General features: G+C 37.1%; 1 protein-coding gene across 1 annotated transcript in view; it reads left to right on the top strand.

Moving 5' to 3' along the window:
* The window catches only part of LOC136853979 (uncharacterized), a 41,598-nt gene extending 24,484 nt beyond the window's left edge, over window positions 1–17,114 (top strand). The window contains exons 2-8 of the mRNA XM_067129901.1: window positions 5,574–5,670; window positions 6,069–6,162; window positions 10,033–10,358; window positions 11,819–12,010; window positions 12,128–12,273; window positions 12,496–12,628; window positions 15,493–17,114. Of these exons, the coding sequence (XP_066986002.1) occupies window positions 5,574–5,670; window positions 6,069–6,162; window positions 10,033–10,358; window positions 11,819–12,010; window positions 12,128–12,273; window positions 12,496–12,628; window positions 15,493–15,509 (1,005 nt within the window). The 3' untranslated portion in view covers window positions 15,510–17,114. The remainder of the gene's footprint in view (window positions 1–5,573; window positions 5,671–6,068; window positions 6,163–10,032; window positions 10,359–11,818; window positions 12,011–12,127; window positions 12,274–12,495; window positions 12,629–15,492) is intronic.
* Window positions 17,115–17,526: the final 412 nt, after the last annotated feature.

Below are 17,526 nucleotides of genomic sequence, written 5' to 3'. Positions count from 1 at the left end.
ACGGTTACCTCACAAGCCAAAGAACCTTGCCGCGGTTCGTGGTTTAGTCAGAACAATTTAGGCACGTTCCTTAAAACTCATAGTCCCTGTGTTAGTTAACCTTAGCAATTACCAGTACGTACCAGGTGCTATGCAGCCAGGGTGGATAGGGACAGAAGGTCGTCAACCTCATCCAAAAATATTTGTTGAAAACGGAAGCTGATTCATTCTGGAGCTACCTCTTCTACTGGTAAAAGTGTTGCAGGTGATATATACAGTATATATATGTGTATATATATATACACACGTATGTATGTATAATGTGTGTGAGCTACATTAACTTATCGACAATTTTCATTTGACTAGTTATCCAAAAATGTGAACCATTATTGCCAATGTTGCCAAACACACACACACATATATATATATATATATATATATATATATATATATATATATATATATATATATATATATATATATATATATTCATATATATCTGCGTGTGTCTGTGTGTGTGAAATAGAGTACCTTAGCGATAATTTTCACTGATCTAGTTTTCGAAAAAGGTGAACCGTTGTTGCCAAATTGTGTGAGATGTTATGGTATGCTGGTATTGATGAAAGGCACGTTTCTTTCTCTTAAAATTTTACCATGGCTTTTTGCAATCATGGTTTATTGTTTGATCACTTGAATTTAAGAAAGTATGTCTCCAGCAAATATAACGGACAGTCTTGGGATTAACCAGTAAAGAAATCCATTGGTGAGAGATTTTTCCACGATGGGCTGGTGGCCATTTTAATCGTACAAGTGAAACATTCCACACCAGGTCTTTTGTGTTCTCTTTTGATGCATATATGGCCGGGTACTTCAAGATGCTTTCATAGTAGAGAGAGAGAGAGAGAGAGAGAGAGAGAGAGAGAGAGAGAGAGAGAGATATGTTTCCTTCAAAGATACTTCACAAACGCATTTACTAAATCTACGAGATGAGCTTGAGTTACATGATGTTTAGCGATGTAATTTGGGACTATTAACAAGTTTTTGCCCAAGTTACTGTCTCCATTACCCCAGAAAGAGGTGCAGCCAGGTAAAGATTCCTCACAGTGTTCGACACCTAAAGCGAGATCTAGGCAGTTCAGCAATCACGTTGGTGCCCACAGGAAATTCTAATATCCATATTTTCGAACTCTTTTAAGCAAATGAAGATAAAATTGAGTTTCTCTTAAACTGTGATGGAAAAACGCAAACCAAAGCTGATCATTATGAACATAGGTTTTTATGTGAGAAAACGTTAATGAAACCTGCAACAAAGGGTCGTGGAATGGTTGTAGGACGGAGAAAAAAAAAAACCCTTGGTAAGATGCTGTGCGAGATTTATTATGCCCTGCAGCACCTGCGTGCATCACAAGCTTCCATCTAGAGCGCCCTAATACAGACCTCTCTCTCTCTCTCTCTCTCTCTCTCTCTCTCTCTCTCTCTCTCTCTCTCTCAGAAATGTTTTGCTCATTGAGCTGGATCTCATATAGTAAGCATGATGCCTGTTATTTGAATAAAGGGATGAGTGGTATATAGTCTTACACACTGAAGTTTATATTAAAATAGGGTACCTTTTCTTTAGGGGTCAATTAGCATCTCCAGGCCAACGGTTGCCAGGGCGTGGCTTCAACAGCAAATGTGTGTTTAATATATGAGGCACAGTTTATTAATGGAGCCTCAGTGAGCTCTAACAATGAATACAATTTATCGTTATATGAAGATGCCCTTAAAAATCAAAAATGTGTCTGCTTGCCTACAAAATCTTTTGTATATGTTCTGTCTGTTATCTTTAGTCACAAGTATTTATGCATGTTAGAGCACATAAACACATGCATGCATGCATACACACATATATATATATATATATATATATTTATATATATAAATAAATATATATGTATATTTATAAATATGCATATATGTATATGTATACACTGTAAGTATATGTATATATATATATATATATATATATATATATATATATATATATATATATATATATATATATATATATATATATATATATATATATATATATATATATATATATATATGCACGGATGAGTTTTGACGTCGTGCAAGTCAAGTGCGTGACAGACAGGGAGAGGATGACAAAACAGTGGTCATACACAGTTTCGTACTGTATTCTCGGGCAGCGTTTCAAAGTGTAGCTTCTTCATCAGATTTAAAAGAGAAATTACAAAAATTAAATTTGATACGAACAGGTAAAAAATGCGCCGAACTTTCTTCGGCGCAATCGAGTTTTCTGTACAGCCAGTGTTCCTCGTTGGGAGAGTGGGTTCCGTGCTCAGCTAGCGCTCTGCTGGCCGCGAGTTCGAATCTCCGGCCGGCCAATGAAGAATAAGAGGAATTTATTTCTGGTGATAAAAATTAATTTCTCGCTATAATGTGGTTCGGATTCCACAATAAGCTGTAGTCCCGTTGCTAGGCAACCAATTGGTTCTTAGCCACGTAAAATGAATCTAATCCTTCGGGCCAGCCCTAGAAGAGCTGTTAATCAACTCAGTGGTCTGGTTAAACTAAGATATACTTACCTTTGTACAGCCAGTACAATGCACAACCAAGGCCACCGAAAAAAGATCTATCTTTCGGTGGTCTCGGTATAATGCTATATGAGCCGCGGCCCATGCAACTTTAACCACGGCCAGGTGGTAGCCTATCCTACATCGTTGCCAGAAGCACGATTATGGCTAAATTTAATCTTAGATAAAATAAAAACTATTGAGGCTAGAGGGCTGCTATTTGGTATGTTTGATGATTGGAGGGTGGATGATGAACATACAACTTTGCAGCCGTCTAGCCTCAGTGGTTTTTAAGATCTGAGGGCGGACAGAAAAAGTGTGGACAGAATAAAGTGCTGGCGGACAGACAAAGCCGGCACAATAGTTTTCGTATACAGAAAACTAAAAGGATGATTTAGGTAAAAAGGGCTTAAATTAGGCAAAATATACAAGTTAAAAACCATGAACATATGTTGGGACACAAACTAACACCGCTCAATACGTACACTTGTTGACCAAAGTAAGCGCACCAAAAGCGAAGCTCTCTCGAAAGATAAACACAGGAACAGAAGTCTGACTCTTCAGTGACAGAACTAAATGCTTTGTAGTTATGATTCCAGTATAAGAAGGAGATTTCCTCACGGTTGTGCTATGATTTCAAAATTATCTCAGGATATGGCCGATTTGCTTTTCATTTCACGTTCCCTGAAGTCACAGCCTCTTCTGTGGCTAACTCCACGATGTGAAGCAATCCAGACTTTTAGCATCCTCTTAGTGGAACCAACGTTCAGCCGAGGCTACGTTGTTAGACTCTTGCGTGATCCAGAAAATGTTTTGCCATCTTGTCTCCTGAGGGGGAACCTCCAGGACGTGTCAACTCATTTTTTAACAACCCAACACATTCGACTAACTCTCAGTTACATAATTCACTCTTTAAGTCAACAGATTCGCTATTAGATTTAACAGAGAGTATTAAATTGCTTGGCCTCTCCACTAATCAATGATACTCTCAATAGTGAGAAAGTTCCATCTTCCACAATATATATATATATATATATATATATATATATATATATATATATATATATATATATATATATATATACATACATACAAATATATAATGTATTTTATATATACACACACACACACACACATATATATATATATATATATATATATATATATATATATATATATATATATATATATATATATATATATATATATATATATATGTAACACATAATATGCAGTATATAATATATACATAGTATTGTATATATATATATATATATATATACTGTACATATATATGTATATATATATATATATATATATATATATATATATATATATATATATATATTGTTTGTGGAAGACGAAACTTGCCTCACTATTGAGAGTATCAGTGATCAATGGAGAGGCCAAGCAATTTAAATACGCTCTGTTAAATCTAACGGTGAATCTGTTGATTTAAAGAGTGAATTATATAACTGAGAGTTAGTCGAGTGTGTTGGGTTGTTAAAAAAAGAGTTGACACCTCCTGGAGGTTCCCTCTCATGGGATTAGGTGGCAAAACATTTTCTGGATCACGCAAGAGTCTAAGAGCGTGAGCCTCGGCTGAATGTGGTAAACAAAGCACGGTACGTGACTTCCTTTGACCGTATAAGTTTTGTTATGCATCAGGAAAACTTAATATGCGGTAATTAATCTTATGCGCAGGTCGAGATGCTTTACTTTTTGTCGTGGATGATACCTAAGTTATCGAAGTATACGTAGTTAAACAAAACATTTACATACATGAAGAAGAGAATTCTTTGTTGTAACATGGCAATGAATAAGTACTGGTGAAAATAACAGTTCTTCTCATCGGCTTCTAACGAAAGTTTTATATTGCATGAAGACTAGTACAGAGCAACATAATGAAGTTTGATCTGCGCTGATTTAGATTACCGCGTGCTGAATTTTCTCTTACATTAAAGACCATACCGTTGAGAGGGGCACTCGTATGCTGTCTTGAAGGACATGTTTCTCTTTTGAGTTGACTTTTAAAAGGTGTAAATATATAATCAGCAAAAGGGCACACCTCTCCGGGGAACCTTTGAAGCCCCAAGAGTTAGTAACGGCGGGTTTCAAACTAAGTTCCATCCGACCAATACTGCAAAAAATAGTAAATTGGCAAACACGATTTTCAGGGGTACGAAGCTTATTCGAGGGGACACAACTTTGGAAGTACTGACGTGGTAAATATGAACTAAATTCAAACTGATAGATATTTACATTTGAAATTTTACAACGACGTGCTTCTCTTTTCCTGTTTATTTGCAATGTAAAATGTCGGAAGATTCAGCGGAATTTTTGAGTTGTTGCAAGAACTTTTCAGTAGAAATTCTTTTGATCTTCCTTAAAGAAAGTCTGCGCACATTTGTGTTGAGAATTGGTAAAATCTGACCAACAGATGTTCATGCTCCCCGAAAATTTGATATAATGAGATCCCCAAACCAAAGCCTCTTCTGTTGAAGGCAGTGAGGTGTTCAAAGAGCACAACCAGTACCGAACACTCCTTCAAGAACTATGTCGAGTTCAGACAAGACAAAAAGAGGCTGCAAGCTCCGATCTCAGCGGTGTTAACAAAGTAAATATGAAGTAAGGCTGTTCGCCAAGGAGGTTCGCAGCGCCATTATCTCCGCTCGCTCACTCATCTGCTTCTATTGTGCCAATTAACTTTCAAATTATGCGCGGAAAAAACTCACTCGAGTAATCTTGAACCTTCCGGAGCTCCCACACAACAAAATTCTATTTTGTCGACAACTTTTCAAATATGCAAGTCCACCGAATCAGGCGGCGCCAAGGGCGGAGCTCGTATTGAATTCTTTTCTCGTTGAAATTTATACCAAATTTAAGTATTAACGTCCGTGACTGATGATTGACCTCATTCCTTGCTTTTAGGAGATATCACTACCGTCCGCTTTCAAAAACAAATCACGGTATTTGTGGCCATCACATTTGAAAGACGAATTTTCTCCCCTCCAGATGACGGTACTCTGCAGTTCAAGGCAGGCGGCGCCGGCATTAGGGGTCGTCCTAGTCTTGGCTTCCTCAGTAATGGCAGCTATTCCTGGACCTAATGGTAAGTTCACACGATATTTGTGCGGGGATTTCCCTCAAGTCATCCTGTAATAAGAGTAATAATGATATTAATAATCATTGCTACCGTGGTTGTTAGTCTTGTTTTGAGAACATTGTCATTTTTTTGAGAGGGGTAAAGAAGAGGAAAAAATAAGATATTCTCAGATAATTTTGGTTTTAAGCATTACAGTTCCATCTTCCAATCGCTCATTTTTAGAATTTATAAGTAGTTTAGAAAAATTCTTGGACAATACAACATCAGCAAATGAGTAAATATTTTAATTCAGGAAAAATGGTGGATACATGTAATTATGCTCCAGTAAAAAGGGTCAAAATGACGAGAGAGTTTTAAAATGCCCGCTACCCTCTAACGACAGTGTTTTGTTTCTTTCGTGACAGATCTTCGGTATCCTGATTACATAGTGAACCCACCTGTTAGGTGCACCCAAGAAGGGTCGTTCCCTCATCCAAGAAACTGTAGCTGGTACTACAGGTAAGAATTCCGCCCAGTCCGTCGTCCTTTCAAGGACTCTTCTTTATTTTGTCAGACATTATGACCTCAAAAAAGCTTTCATCGGGACCCACGCCTTTCATTTCTGAAGACTTTGCTCACGTAGTTACTCCACAATAAGTATCAGTATCTAACTCAACTTATTCTGCTTATCTGGACCTGTTATCTAGTTTATTTGAAGTCTAGATAATGAAATTGGCAAGGAATCTACACCTCCAACCCAGTATTAAAAGAGGAAGAGGATAACCTGGACGTTGTTCCCAGAAGCAGCAGCATGGCGCAGGAGGCATGACAAGGCAACTCTGGCCGATTCGATACGATTCTCTCTTTGCGGTTCTCGCCTTCACCCTCGTAAATGCCCAAGACTGGAATTTATCTCACATCACTTTGCCCTGTAACTAACTACCATTATCCTGTATTGTTCAAAGCTTCAATTATCGTTTCATAACTTACACGTAAGTTTGCGCAATTTCCGTTTGATGGTTCGGGTAAGGGCAAAGGTCAGGATAATTCTCAGGCGCATAATTCAATTCCGAGCCGAGGAGTTTCTCGGCCATTTATCTCGAGGATTAGCCTAATATTCTGTCATCAAGAAACATCACCAGAGGATCAATTTCCTCATCCGCTATTTGATTTTATTCTTCCTGTCAGGCAACAGAGACATCGACCGTGTCTCTGAGGAATTGGAAACATCAATTTATTTGTTATTTCTTCTATAGTTCAGATAGTTTAATCAATTTTGTTGTCGTTGTTCAATGTATCGTTTTTATCCGCAAGAATTGTCAGCTTACTCAAAGTCATGATTAGATCTGTATCGAACTTTGACAAACATCAATAAGCTCAAGTTGCGTGCCCCGTAACAATGGCTGCATTAAAGCACAGGTTCGGTCTTCAATCTTGGCCAGCTCCCATCCATTATACCTTGCCTGTCACCCGCCGTTCTGGAACCTGCTCGATTATTCACCCAGGGATCTTTTGACCGCTAGTCCTTCAGTGGCTCCTCCCCTCTGACAGTGAGAGGCAAAACAAAAATACACAGAGCAAAAGTTAAGTTGCGCACTTGCACACGCAGATACCTTTTCTCGAAATTTATATCGATGTTAAATTCGTCGAGACTGGGCTTATTATGTAGCAGCATTACTGGTCGCTGGGGTCATCTATGTCAACAGGTTTTTTCTATTTTTGGAATCTTTTCGAATTTTTGTTTACTCTACATTTCTGTATTTGCAGTTGGAATTCAACATAATTTCAGTGAAATGAAAGTGAAAACAATTCTTAAGAGTGAAAATTATTATTGAAAGGGAAAGATGGAAGAAAACTTCGTGGCTCTCTTGCCCCTTATATCATTCAATTCAGAAAGAAAATAATTCAAAGAATTCATAGCTCTAAAATATCAAACCCCTGTGAGCCCATATTTTGATCGCAAATACATCTAAAACTTACAGCTTTAAAAAAGTCTACCTCTAGTTAGACTTTCTTGGTAGATGTAGAAATAAGGTTAAATTTGCCTAGGAAAATCTACGGTAATAGTGCGCCAGGTTCTGGCTTCTGAAGCACCATAACTTGGAAACAAAGATGACCATCTTTCCCCAAAACTCCCTCCTCCCAAAAGTGACATTCTTACCTCTCCCAAAATCTAGTCGCTTATTGCCAGCAACAGGGCTTTTACCTTTGGTCAAATTTCCACTAAAATCTTCATATAACTTTTCATTACTTTTGCTAACGAAATAGACAAACAGGTGGCCGATAGCTGAAGAAGACACAAAAGCAGAACCCAAAACATAACCATCGGAGTGGATGAAATAAACAAAGTATACACGCATACACCCGTGCGCGCGCGCACACACACATATATATCTATATATATATATTGCATGCATAGACACGTATGTATAGATATTTTATACAGACGTTACAGCATTCTAAACCCTTCTAATTACAACTACCTTTCACTTCCATATTCGTTTTAACAGGGCTGGGGAGTGTGAAAGGTTCAAGGCGGTCTCCGTGGAGCAGTAATGAGAACTCTGTGGGTGGGAGCATGAAAAGATGAGTAGTGCTTGGTGAGCGCTATCAGTATATTTAATGAAAGGGAAAAGATTGCTTGAATTACCGTTTAGAATATGAGAGGCGATCGCAAAGATGCGCAACAGGGGAGGAATAAGGAAGGCAAAGAGGAAGTGAGATGGAGAAAGGAAACTTGATGAAAATTAGGCGTGAATTTGAGAGGTAGCTTAGGTAGAAAAGAAGTAGTGAGACCTCGAAGTAAACGAATAATGAAGAAAAGAATCTTAGAAGGAATAAAATGTACACGTAGACAGATTCTGTCCGAAGAACTTGCTGTCTTGTGTCAGTGGAGTGAGTGAAGAGATAAGATTTGTCAGTGTCCGCAAACAACGGTGTTAAGTCTCATGATAATAAAGAGATTCCACAGACGCTAATGAAAGAGACAGAAATTGTTTTCACATTGGAATTTTATAGATAAATGTTGCCAAGAGTAAATTTATAAGGGTCAATGGAAACTACTAAGTAAGAGGATGGAGCACAGGACTCTAGTATGTATGATGGAAAAACGGAAGTGGCTGATAATGGTATGGGTAGTTTTGGTTATGTTCGTATGATGAATCAAAGAAGAGACGGAGAAATAAAAATAGCAGGAACTCTGCAATAAGATTTTCAAAGTAAGAAGGGGAGCTACAGAATAGCATAAGAATGGACGGCTCTCCTTTAAGAAGTGAAACAAGGATGTTGAGCAGCACTGAAGGAAAAAATGGTTGAGTCGAATTCTTTGCGACGGGATGCAAGATGAAACAAGTAAAGAATGCGCCGAACTTTCTTCGGCGCAATCGAGTTTTCTGTACAGCCGCTACGGCGTATAATCAAGGCCACCGAAAAAAGATCTATCTGTCGGTGGTCTCGGTGTAATGCTGTATGAGCCGCGGCCCATGAAACTTTAACTACGGCCCGGTGGTGGCCTATCCTACATCGTTGCCAGAAGCACGATTATGGCTAACTTTAACCTTAAATGAAATAAAAACTACTGAGGCTATAGGGCTGCAATTTGGTATGTTTGATGATTGGAGGGTTGATGATCAACATACCAATTTGCAGTCGTCTAGCCTCAGCAGTTTTTAAGATCTGAGGGCGGACAGAAAGAAGCGCGGACAGAATAGAGTGCGGACGGACAGGCAAAGCCGGCACAATAATTTCCTTTTACAGAAAACTAAAAACAGAGCCTCGACCATATGGTAAAAAGGCTGAGTAGGTGTGAATATGCATCAGGGTGTCGTGAAGCTGTGTGGTCAGGTGGATAGACTGATCCACAGACGTGGATAATCGTAGGTCTCAAGAGGGAGGGCACAGGGAGACTGAGAACATACTGGTTAGATGGCTTGGGAGAGGTTATGGAATAGAAACGAATTTCAATGTCCGGGAAGAGTGAGTGTCCAAGATAGAAATGAATGATACACCGCCTGAAGTGGGTAGACGCATGAAGTGACTCTGAATATTGATTGGCTATTATGAGGAACAGTTACTATATAGGCTACACACACACACACACATATGTGTGTGTGTATGTGTGTACGTGAGTTTGTGAATACATAATAACTGAAGAGAATGGAAATTGTTATAAGTATTCTACACCTACTACTGAATGCTTGGAACTTAATAAAGTAGTTATGCTTATAAGATTTTCTTCCCTGCCTCGACAAGTCTTAATACTTGCAGAATGGCTTGCAATTATTGTATCATCTCTCTTATTTGCTGTTTTTGGAAAACAAAAGCCGAGTCAAGTTTTGATAACATTCCAGGAGAGGTAATTAATAGAAAAGGCTTCCCTTTATCCCCCAGGTGTGTCGACCGTATGAGCGTTGGGTATTTATGGACATACCACTTCGAGTGTGAGCCCGGCACAGTTTTTTCTGACGAGCTGGACCAATGCGTCCATCCGTTCGACGCACCTTATTCTTGCAGACCAACTCCCACAACGACAGAAGGTCCCTTGAAATGTACGGGCGTCCCTGGCACTTGCAAAACCTACGACATTTGTTTACCAAGCAAGACGAAGAAGAGGATGTGCACTGAGATTAAATGCCCCATTAGGACCCCAAACCTCAGCTGCGGAGACGGCTACGCTTTCGACATGGATCTCCAGGAATGCGCAAAAATTCCTACAGGTAGGGAACCCTCGGACATCCTTTTCGCGTAGCCAACAGTAGAATCTGAATTCAAACCTACCAACGTACTTTAGAGTCCCGTTTTCTCTCAGATTTATTTGTATCTTGAAAATACCAGGAAAAGTGAAAATGAATAGGGGAGAAGTTCCAATACTACAACTCTTCCAGTAAACGGCAAATCTCTTTAAATTCATATACCCATGCATCCGCACACGACACCTCTCTCTCTCTCTCTCTCTCTCTCTCTCTCTCTCTCTCTCTCTCTCTCTCTCTCTCTCTATATATATATATATATATATATATATATATATATATATATATATATATATATATATATATATATTAAACGAAGGATTTGACTTTCTGACATATAATCAGACTAATAGTTAAGTTATGTAAGAACGAACAGTGAAATCTTTGGAGAAATTCTTGATTGTTATAGCTTACAAATGTTTCAAGCTTTGACAATGACAACGAAAACAAAGGAACACTAAATAAATGTAGAGAAAAAATAAACAAAACAAAATAGTGAATTTTCTGTCAGTTAACTATAATAATAAAATGTAAGACATTGTGTCTACGTCCATGATAATACAATAATACAGAGGGGTTGTATATTTTATAATGCAATATGACTTCGGTCTGAAACCTCAGTGCTTACATATCTTGTCTTTTCCTGTCTTGTATGTGACAGTTTTTGCTGACTTTCATTCCTGTGAGGGAGTACTTCAGGCCGTGATGTGGAACCGTTTGTATTTTGAAACAATATCGCCTACGGAATCAGGCTCTGACCTTTATGAAATTCTAATCAATTCTACGTTTATCATACATTTGGAAGAGCAATCACTGTCATCCTCTTTAAGGAGAACTATAACGACATGAAAACATTAATCTCGTTCCAATTCCCACGAACACTTTAGGACTCAATCACGCTAAGATACAGAGAAGGAGATAAAAAAGCAGCATCTCAATTTCCTCAGTTTTTGGATGCGCTTGTTAGTGCAAAACCTTGAGCCCAAATGATGAGGCCCAGATCCAGATGTCGGTGGCAAGATTCGAACCCTCACGCGATATTCCGAGTGAGGTTCCCCTTAACCACTCGACGGGAGTCGAGGTCACCTCATCAATCTCTTCATTTGGGCTTAAGGCTTTTTACTTGCAAGTCATAAAAAAAGTGTAAGGAAATTGAGATTTTAATAGGACATTGTAGTTATGAAAAGTATAAATATCTGGTAAAAAAGTGACCTATAGACTTTGCACATACATACATACATACATACATACATACATACGTTCTTACACACTCACACACACCGTATATATATATATATATATATATATATATATATATATATATATATATATATATATATATATATATATATATATATATATATATGCTTTCTTATTTGCAAGAACCTTTTAACTGTGTTTGCTTCCGTGTATCGTTTCTCTAACAGCTGCTGAGCTTTGTCTGTTCACGTGCGAGGGCGTCCCAGAAACCTGCCAGACTTTCGAGGTGTGCCGACCCAAGAAGGAGGAGAGGTACATGTGCAAAGAAATCCGGTGTCCCTTACGAGAACCCAACCTGTCCTGTGGTGAAGATTACCTCTTCGACATGAAGAGCCAAAAATGCGCTAAACCACCAAATAGTAAGTTAGAAGTCACGTTCTTGGCCGTGGAAAATCATAGTTCAACACGAAAAACGATGATGAGCGATGCATAACTTTCCAAGGGCAATAGTGGAAACGATTTATTTTTCTTTCTAGGCCAGGATCTCTGCGGTGGGGAGGACATTTCTGTAACTGACGTGGGTCTTTTACCTTGCTCTTTCAACGGTCAAATCCCAAAAGCTGACTTTGTAAAAAGGAAATTCTGCAAGGACATAGCTCTTTGTGACGGCAGTGTCTATAAGGTAAGGAAACCTCCGTCGATTGTAAAGTTATGGTAATGAAGGTCCTCCCTCGATTATGTAGTTATTTATGAATAACTGAGCCTGTAAATCATGAAAGTATTCTGAAAGAGTTATAACACGTTATTCTCACCTAGAAAGCAGAATAATTTTTTCTCATTTTCAATAGATCATTGCAAAAACATGGAATGGCTGCTACATAACCTTTATGTTTTCTGTTTGTAGGGCAAGACAGAGGTTTGTGATGGCTATTATGAATGCGAGAAAACTGCCCAGGGCTGGAAGGCTCACCAGAGATCGTGTCCAGCTCCGTTACTCTTCAGCTTTACTCAGGGCAAGTGCATTTTGCCTCCTTCAGGTAAGACAGGTGACTCCGTAGCGTCGCCCTTAGTTACGTTTTAAATGGGTTGGTGAGGGTTTGAGGAGAATTAACAATATTATTCTGCCTGTCATATGATAATGTTGAAGAAGCAAACGCCGAAAAACCTATATTTTTACTCATTTTTGTAAACAAGCAAACCTAAACTGGTTGACTCAAAAGAACAGTAATATTACATTATTCTAACACAAAGGACAAAATATTCTTTGAGAATTTCTTTAAGGAAATCTTTGCAACTATCCTTAAGCAAGCAATGCGGGCACTCTTATTGCACATGAGTACTCAAAACTACTGATTAAGCTATAGTTAAGAACACACTCAGATGATATATATATATATATATATATATATATATATATATATATATATATATATATATATACATATATATATATATATATATATATATATATATATATATATACATATATATATATATATATATATATATATATACATATATATATATATATATATATATATATATATATATATATATATACTGTATATATGTACAGATATATATATATATATATATATATATATATATATATATATATATATATATATATATATATATATATATATATATATATGTGCATATTTATATGCGTACATGAATATACAGTACATATATATGCATATATATACATACATACATATATATATATATATATATATATATATATATATATATATATATATATATATATATATATATATACATATACAGTACATACAGGCAGAAATATTCACATCAGCTTGCAACTACTTCTTTCCTCTTCCAAAATTACATCGTCGCCCCAAAAATGAGCATAATACATTGCTAGAGTGACATAACATACATTATCCAAGACCCAGCTGCACGGGGAACTAATCACTTCACCGTCTATTCAACTTAACACAAGATTCGTTGTCATCATACAAATCTACTCGCTCTCAAGAAATGACCTTGTGCAATTTACGGTCCACACATCTTCACCAGATCTATGATAAAATGTTCTTTTTATGTATCTGTAGAAGCATAGCTCGAAATAATCATCAGTTACTGGTCAGTTCTTTTCAAACTAGTTCAAGACAGTTTTCCTTCGAGTGTAGGATACTTGAGCCGTTTTGTCATTAGTAATTGCTTTGCTCACATGCAAAATGTTATGAAGTCTTTATCTTTGATTACATACTTATGGACTATCGACACGTTGCAACTTTGAAAAAACTAGTTTATGTGAATTAGTTCTGTAATGAGCAGCATGATTTTAAAGACTCATTTCGGGTTTTGCTGTCATTTAAAAGATTTTCATAGTCTGTCCGTCCGCACTTTTGCTTTCCGCCCTCAGATCTTAAAGACTACTGAGGTTAGAGGGCTGCAAATTGGTAAGTTGATCATCCACCCTGCAATCACCAAACATGCCAAATTGCAGCCCTCTAGCCTCAGTAGTTTTTATTTTATTTAATGTTAAATTTAGCCATAAGAGTGCGTCTGGCAACGATATAAAACAGGCCCGGGGCCATGGTTAAAGTTTCATGGGCCGCGGCTCATACAGCATTATGCCGAAACCACCGAAAGGTAGATCTATTTTCGTTGGCCTTAATTATACGCTGTACAGAAAATCCCATTGCACCGAAGAAACTTCGGCACATTTTTTGCTTGTTTCTTTTTTGTTTTTCTATTTTTCTTTATCCTCACTAATGATTAATTCTTATCGTTTAGTCTTTGGTTTAAGTCCTTTCGACGACATAAATGGTAGAACTTTATTGAGCCTGGTTTCTGTAATAGCTTTCTTTTATTCTTTTATATTCTATTTTGGTGTTGTATTAGTAAATAAACGCATTAAACAATTTTTATTTACTCTGAAAAATTTAAGATTTTTGTTTTACACAAATTAGCTTTCAAAAGGTAACCTCACACATTTTGCTGCGCATTTTGTTTGTCCCACGCACAAGTTTGTGTCTGAGAGGATTCAGCAAAAGTGAGCAATGTGGACAGAATTAACAAGCTGCATCCCCGATCCACTTGGTAGCCGTATTCAAACACTGCTGCAGCTTTTCCTGAAAAATATTTTAATCTTATACCTACTGCACTACAAAACTGCGGTATCATTCGTACTTGCAGCTTATTGAGTTGCAGAAATACTAATCATGAAAGAAACAATTAAAAATGCCCCGAGGTTTCTTCGGCGCAGTCGAGTTTTCTGTACAGCCGCTACAGCGTATAATCAAGGCCACCGAAAATAGATCTATCTTTCGGTGGTCTCGGTACAATGATGTATGAGCCGCGGCCCATGAAACTAACCACCGCCCGTTGGTGGCCTATCCTATATCGTTGCCAGAAGCACGATTATGGTTAACTTTAACCTTAAATAAAATAAAAACTATTGAGGCTAGAGGGCTGCAATTTGGTATGTTTGATGATTGGAGAGTGGATGATCAGCATACCAATTTGCAGCCATCAAAGCCTCAGTAGTTTTTAAGATTTGAGGGCGGACAGAAAGAGCGCGGGCAGAAAAAAGTGCGGACGGACAGACAAAGACGGCACAATGGTTCTCTTTTCAGAAAACTAAAAATGACACCAGGCTTCTACGAGTGAACGTCATGGAAGTAGTTACTAAAAGCAAATTCTACCCAAAGCTTAATCTGTCACCTCCCTCAAAACTTGACCTTTGTCCTATGTTCTGATCTTGCTTGCGGACCTTTCGCTCTTTTTCTTTTGGCGGTGGAAATTGATTTGAGTCGTACTTCCTGCATCAACATTCACATTTCAAACAAGGATGTTTCTACACGTAACTAAGTTTCATTTATTTCCCTGATAGCTTTGATTAACAATGTTTTTTATTCCTCTTTTTCAGAGAGAGAACGGTGTTGAAAGACCTCCCCAGAAGGTAATCTCCAAGATGAGAAAATCGGCTTTATTCGGAAAATCTGATTCCGACCAAAAAAGGGAGAAGACCAAAAACGAAAATTCCTTCAAAATGTGAAGGTTTTCACGGAGATCAGAATAACATTGGTTTTATTGTTATCGTTGTTATTGTTGCTTTTGTTGTTATTGTTGTTAAAACCACTTTGTAAAAGATTTAAGTATTTGATTTCGTCATCTAAAAATGTCATTTCATTTGATTATGTACAAAAATACAATCATATTTTCCATTATAGTATAGTGCAAAAATACCTCTGAAACGATTAGTCTTATCTAGAAATAACCATTAGCTCTCTTGGCTAGATAAAAATGGCTGATTTGTAGGACACTGTAAATGATTAATTTCATAAACAGGATATAGGGATATCCTATATAATGAATACCAGGTCAAACTTGGGCATTATGATTATTAACATAAATAAGATACTGGACATATACAATACCAAATCAAACTTGGGCATTATATAATTTTAAGGATAGCTTGTATTCTTAAGGGACATGTGGAAAACACTGATCATTTCTGCTAGTTTATTTCTCTTTATTAGCAATTTCATCTTTCCTTATGTACGAATCAATTTTCGCGCAGACTCGTTATCATCTGCTTAGTTGCTTTAATTTGTACAAAGTGAAAAACGTGACAAAACTTTCGCCTCTTGTAAGTTCTTTTTACCTCCAACTAGGATGTTGTTCACTCCAAGCAGGATTATATGACGACTAATGGAAGGGCTTTTACGATATGAAGTGAACAGTTAATTAGACTCTAATAGGGATGCAAAGCTAAGTCCACATCCTTGATTTTGTTATGACTTCATTTATTGTTTTTGATGCTGATGTGCACTCAAAAAAACACAACAGCTTTTTGCTGTTTGTCAATGAAAACAGTTGATAAGACAGAGCATTTGAGTAACTATGCCAGTCTTGATCCTCTGTTCTTGAAAGAAAACGTTAATGAAGAAGAGTGTCTGGGTATATGTGCTAATCACATGGCTTGTTAATTCATAATGGTTGGACTCTGGTGGTTGAAGTGCAGTTGCTTGGCTCAGATATGCAATATCTGAGTGCTCTTCTTGTTTCTTTTGTAACAAGTCCTGGCTTCTCTTCATAGGCCATTCCCTGACAACATATATAAAACCAAATACATTGTAGATTAGAAAGACTTTAGTGGATTCTCTCAGTCCTTTCAAGCAGGACTTTTGTGTTGATATGAAAAGCATTCCATGTTTATTACCTGACCTACGTTATTCCCGCTACCTGAATATTATTTCTTTCAATTTTATGACTATGAAAGTTGTTATTATTTCGATACTGATGAAAAGGCATCTGTGTGATAATGAAAATGTTATTATAGCGTTGTTAAATTATAATTACTTATGTAGATGTATTTATGTATATCGAAGTGCTATATAGGAGTATACCAATTAGTTTCTCTTAATTCATCCATCATAGTTACTTCTGATGCTTGTCAGAATCAAGTCTGACCTTTCCCCTTAAGATAGATCCACGATAAAGACAGTTCGTTGTAGAATATTTGGTCATGAATAATAAATGCTTATTTGCTCATAAGTTTGTTTCATTTGAACCTTGCCACTTGGTCTGGTCCTCAGAGAAAATGGAGAAACATATTTCTGAAAATGAAATTGGTTGATAGTTACGATTTATAGAATAAAATCTGGAAGTAGATAAAACGAGCAGTCAGTAGTAAACAGTGCACTGACGAAGAAACGATGTTCCATATTCTTCAACAATAATAATGAAGTACCTCATCCTGTTGCTTTATTTAACCTTAATTAATCGTTATGTATGTAAGTAAGTAATAGTTACTTTCAAGTTTATCTTGGAAATTTGTAGCTTCAAATGCCCTAAAGTTATGTAGAAGAAGGTCTATTTTTTCTTCACGGGTTATATTTGAAACGATCCCTCATGCAGTAAGCCGCCTGCTCCTCCAGGATGAACGACACGGGCCTGG

This window comes from Macrobrachium rosenbergii, chromosome 28, assembly GCF_040412425.1.
Source record: "Macrobrachium rosenbergii isolate ZJJX-2024 chromosome 28, ASM4041242v1, whole genome shotgun sequence".
Lineage (NCBI taxonomy): Eukaryota > Metazoa > Arthropoda > Malacostraca > Decapoda > Palaemonidae > Macrobrachium > Macrobrachium rosenbergii.
The sequence above is the reverse complement of the archived record's forward strand: the minus strand, read 5'-3'. Positions and strand labels throughout refer to the sequence as shown.